The 5,927-nt window shown below is 33.8% G+C and overlaps 1 protein-coding gene across 1 annotated transcript; it reads left to right on the top strand.

Annotated features, from left to right (window-relative positions):
- Nucleotides 1-559: 559 nt before the first annotated feature.
- Nucleotides 560-1,540, top strand: LOC127684307 (olfactory receptor 10AG1-like). Its single transcript, XM_052181258.1, has one exon. The coding sequence runs from the start codon at nucleotides 560-562 to the stop codon at nucleotides 1,538-1,540; it is 981 nt and encodes a 326-aa protein (XP_052037218.1).
- Nucleotides 1,541-5,927: the final 4,387 nt, after the last annotated feature.

Genomic DNA, 5,927 nt, shown 5'->3' on the forward strand with positions numbered 1-5,927 from the left:
GTAAATGTAAACTCTTATCCTGTCACTGGCAGATGAAGCAAAACCTTAAGTCCTGTTTATCTCATTCTGCATGCAAGATTGAAATTTGAGATGTACATAAAATTATTAAGAATAAAGCCTCTAAGTCATCAAGGCTATTTTTGAAATTTAAAGATAAGTAATAGTTTGAATGTATTAATCCTTTTTTAAAGTTTGGAAGTGGCTTAAATTCTGAGGTTATGGATATGGAGGGAGACAGGGAGGTTGAAGAAGAGGTATCACAGTGGAATAGCAAGATCAAGTCCACATGTATTATCCTATGGCAAGTGAATAAAAATGTACAGTTTTATGAATTTTATTGATACAATTAAAATATATATCTAACATGGTTAACTCATTTGGAAGACTTCATGTATAAAACTATTTCAATTTTTGTTCATGTAAATTTACTGCTTCTAGTTCCAGAGTTATCACCTAGAAGAAAATCCTTCAAGATTCACACACACAAAACAAAACAAAACAAAAAAGCCATAGAAGTTGTAAAGACTAAAACACAATCCAAATTTGGTTTGAGAAGAAAATGAAATCCAAATATGTGAACCTAGAAAGAGCAAACAAATTTAAAATCACAGACACAAATCTTACTGTACCTTTAGAATTTGTTTTCTTGGGATTTTCTGATATTCCCAAATTGCACTGGCTTCTCTTTGGAATCTTCCTCTTCATCTACATGATTATCCTGCTGGGAAATGGCATCATCATTATAATCACAAGGATTGAGCCCACACTGCAAACCCCCATGTATTTTTTCATCAGCAATTTTTCTTTCCTAGAAATTTGTTATGTTTCTGTCACTCTTCCTAGAATGCTTATGGATCTCTTCACACTGAAAGGAAATATTTCTTTTCTTGCCTGTGCTACACAAATGTGTCTATTCCTTATCCTGGGGGCCACCGAATGCTTTCTTCTGGCTGTGATGTCCTATGATCGCTATGTAGCCATCTGCAACCCTCTGCACTATCCTGTAGTCATGAGTCCCAAGGTGTGTACACAGCTAGTTGTTAGCTCCTGGGTCATTGGTATTCCCATTCAGGTGGGACAGACATATCAGATTTTGTCTCTGCCCTTCTGCGAATCTAACCAAATTAATCACTTCTTCTGTGACATACCTCCTCTACTCAAACTGGCATGTGGAAACATCTTAGTGAATGAAATTGTGGTCTTTATTTTTGCTGTATTTATTGTCACTGTTCCGTTCATGTTAATCCTTGCATCTTACAGCAGGATCATCTCAACCATCTTGAAATTGCCATCAAACACAGGAAGGACAAAAGCCTTTTCTACCTGCTCTTCCCACCTTATAGTTGTGATTTTATTCTATGGATCAGCAAGTATCACCTATTTAAAACCTAAGTCCAATAAGTATGAGGGGACAGACAAACTTCTCTCTCTATTTTACACCATTTTGACTCCAATGTTTAATCCTTTGATATATAGCCTGAGGAACAAAGATGTAACAGAGGCACTGAGAAAATTATTTACCAGATTTTTAGCACTGTGAGTCAATTAAAGTTAGATAAATTATATAATGTTTTTGAACATTTAATTAGAACATAATTTCATCTTGTGAATAAGTAAATAAATTGATGATATGTTGTTTTATTCATGGACTCTATGTTTTGAACATATCTGCAAGCTCATAAGAATACTTTGCCTTTAAACATTAGTGTTTCTCCTTGCTTTATACTGGTAAAAAGAGGTTTGTAAGTCAATAAGAAATGTTTTTATTTTGCTGGTGCCAAAATATCATCATAAAATATTTGCCCCTGTGTTCTTTATGTTATTTTTTTTCTGATTCTTTTGCATGTTTTGGGGATACTTTGGGATACTTGGTATACAACTACCTGATTGCTTCCTGCAGCTTTGATATGGTGTTATGAACCTAGTATTATTGTAAAGTGTTACGCGTTGTACATTTGATATCCCTAGGAGGTCTGCTCCATTCTGAAAGGACACCACCATAGGAGTGGATCTTGGGAGAGGCAAAGTGAGGAGGAGGGACTGGGAGGAGGGGTAGAGGGGAAACTGAAAGTTGGATGCAATATACACAAGAAGAGTAAAAGAAAACATTTCTCCTTTCTTGTCCCATACAGTTAGCTACAGCTAATGCAATGTTAGGAAACATGAATAATATTTCATCATTAGTATTTAATTTTTTAACAGAATGGAAACTTTCTATGAGAAGAAAATCCTTACCTTAAGCTTCTGCCAAATGATAGGAAAATATACAGAAAGCATCTACTGTTTGCATAAAACTTAGGATAAAATATGATGTAATTTTATCAGTTTCATACTGTATTAAATTATTTAAAGTGATTTTTCCACATTGAATATTGGTTCATAAATATAATATATAGAGTTTTATAAATAAATATATGTATACATAAACATAAGTTAATATATATTAGCTTTTAAATTTTTAATATAATAGTACATAATTTACATTTTCTAAAGATACTTAACAGGGGTATTTTCCTAGTTCTTTATATATTTCAAAATTTATATAAACAAATAAGCACTTTAATTTAAAATCAATGTATTACTATGGTAAATGCTGGTTATTTAAATTGAAAAGTGAGGAGATAATATACTGTTACATCTTAACTCTCTGATTAAAACACATGGGATAGCTAATTTAAAATCAATATTCCAAGTAGTATATATGCCAGTTTGAATCCAGCAACATGACTGCTCTGGAGATTACATCCAAAGATCTAGGTTTTTGTGATCCAGATGGAAGGAAGACACAGTCTGGATTACAGTGTGATATGGCTTTAATACAGACATACCATAAGTATACACTGTTTAGATTGAAGCAGCCATGTTTGACAGTGACATCTATTTGAGGAGCAAAGTTATGAATCAGAGAAAGATTTTAAAAAGTGAGTCAGAGATGGACAATGCCAATTCTAACGAAGACAGGAAAGAGGTGATTTAAGAGAGTATAACAGAGAGAGAGAAAGAGAGAGAGCGAGAGAGAGAGAGAGAGAGAGAGAGAGAGAGAGAGAGAGAGAGAGAGAGAGAGAGAACATTTTTACCAAGACAGTTTTACAGTCAGCTTGAAGGTAAAAACAGAAGAAGTCTGAGAATGAAAAGAAGCAAGAAGTTAGAATGGACGGCCAGAATTAGTTTGAGGCCAGGCAGAGCAATTCAATAAGAAACTAAGAGAAGCCAGTTTAAATCAGTCAGCTCAGAGAGAACATTTGAGCTGAATCAGCCAGCAATAGTTTAGAAAAAACTAGAAAGAGACAGCTTATCAGCAGTAATTCTCAATGGCTGAAAATTCTAGGCATGACTTAGAAGACAGAGGCTGGAATCTGAAGCCTTCAAGGCCCAGGCTTGCAGAAGATTGGGTTTATGGAAGCTAGAAGCTTCTTGAACAAGGTATAAGGGTTAGAGCATAGTTCTGGTATCAGCTCAAGACATGTACACAGCTTGCATACAACCCTCATCTCATCCCTTCATCACAAAAAATAAAAGGTACTTTTACAATATGCATTTATTACAGAAAAATACTCAGTTATAAAAATCAAAATTTTATTTTAAGTGTTTTTATAAAACTTAAGATATGATTCATTTGGACCCAAAAGACTGCATTTCAGTTTTGTTTTCTGTATTTGGGACTTGAAGAGAAGAATCATGAAATTTTTGGTGAAATGGATATTTTTATCAAGTCTATGCAAATGGTTAATACTGGGACATACATACATTTGTCCTTAGAGGCAGGTTATGCAAGTCAATACCAATGACAACTTATCAGTAATCTATTGCATATACACAGGCTTATGTTTCAAATATTTTAAATATTACTACCCACTCGAAGCTAATAAACCACTATACGAGCCATTTGGGAGATTTTCATCTTCAAATATAGAATTCTTTTTCAATTCTCAATAATATATAATAACAAAATACATTTAATTATTGTCAAAAACCCTGAAGCATTCAAAATTTTTCAAAAGCTCATTATAAAAATGCCTTCTGTTACTCAAGATAAAGTCATAAGCATATGATTCATGAGAAGACTTTTTGGAAAGAGACAAAACCTACAATTCTATTCACTTCAGATAGTGAGACAACAGACCTAAATACAGACATGATCAAAGTCTAAATTGGTAAAACAAGGGGATATATTCGCCACTGTTAGCATTATGGGTTAAAGTTTTTCAGTAGGATCAGAAATAACTCAAACACAATTGTGTCTCAACATCCACACCAGAATAATGAGTGACAGTTTATAAGTACTGTGAAATTGAAGTCCACAGCATAGCATGGAGGCAGCTAAATAGGCATTTCCAAGTTCTCAGTTATTCTAAATCTTTTCTAGGCATATTGGCCAGTCTCTGCTTTTTCCGGGCTCTGGTCTCCTGAATCTGCACATATTTTATCTGAGAGTAATTATCAGAAGCTTGGCTTGCTCACTATTTGGAAGAAGGAATTTAGTGAATTTGGTCAACTTCAGGGACTTTTGAATTGTTTATCTTTCAGCTTAAAAAGGTTTTAACCTTGAAGGAAATTGTTACACAAAAATCTGTATCATAATCAATTAATTATCTGTTATATAATGACAATATACAATAAGAAAAGGAAAATACATTATTTCAAAAAAAAACAGTCAGAAATTTAAAAAGGAAGAAGAGAACCAAGACCAGACCAAAATTTAATGAGGCAAACATTAAATAGAGAATCTACATGTAGCACTGGGGGCAAGTAGAACAAAATCTGAATTTTAAGTCCTTGAAAAGCCTTGTGATCTTGTACTTTGTAGAATATAAGTTTACTGCTCCTTCTGGCTCTTGGTCTTCCCTCTGGACGTTCTTACCAAAGATCCACAAGCTTGGTGTCTCTGTCACCCTAAAGTTCCCCGTACAGCTTAGGTTTCAACTTGTATGCCATACATCATCCTTTCATGATTTGCCTTTAGAAACATTGATCTTTTCATACACCCTTGGCTTACCAAGACTTCTTTTGAATTCTTAATAAAACCTTTTTGAACCTGTAATGTTTACATTCTTGAAACATGCAAAATTAGCATAAGCAGAAGATGACAAGTTCTGTCTTTATGTATAGTTAAATATGTCACTGTTGAACCATGTGTATAGCAATCCCTGTCTATGTAACATAATTCAGGGAAATACTTCTTGAAATTGTAGGGTAATTGTCAAGTGTGCAACAGCCCATGCTCAGCCTGATCCATAGCTGAATCTTGGAAATCTCCAACCCTACGATTCAGTATACGAACAGTCAAGTGATACTTACCATCACAAAGTACTTCTCCATTAGCTCTCAGTGCACATGCTTCAAAAACCCTATAAAAGTCCACCTTCCATGAAGATTTTGGATTCCCTTTTCCCATTCAGAGGCAGCTGCAGTTCTGTGTTTCTTTCCAATAAATTTCTTATATGAGGTTTGTTGTGTGGTATAAATTTATCTATTCTGTTTCCCTACTTCCAAGATACCCTTACACCAGAAAAAAAAAGTCACAAATGATCCTGTGTAAGTAGGTTTAGATTCAGGTTTTCATTTCATTAGAAATATTTTGAAATGATATATAATGCTATACTTTGAGGTTACCAGTATAAGTCTGTCCAGTTCTTTTAGATAGTGTCAAGTTATACTTCTATTTTCCCAATTTAAAACTTTAGTATATTTTTAGTAGCATATTTTAATTGCTCTAAAACCCTATAGTCCTTGTTCACACTTTAAATGCATAACATTGTTAGAAAATTATATATTTAAAAATACTTCTACTGCATTTTGGTCAATTCTTATTTCAAGCCTGAACCTCTCCCAAATAATAAAATTCAGTGAGCAGTAACTATGCTACATAACGTCTATTAAATTCTCTTGAAATTCTCTCCACAGATACACCCTCTCCTACTCTAATT

Source organism: Apodemus sylvaticus, chromosome 5 (assembly GCF_947179515.1).
Source record: "Apodemus sylvaticus chromosome 5, mApoSyl1.1, whole genome shotgun sequence".
Classification (NCBI taxonomy): Eukaryota; Metazoa; Chordata; class Mammalia; order Rodentia; family Muridae; genus Apodemus; species Apodemus sylvaticus.

Coding starts and splice junctions, on each gene's coding strand:
- LOC127684307 (XM_052181258.1), top strand. CDS start 560: ATGAAATCCAAATATGTGAACCTAGAAAGAGCAAACAAATTTAAAATC.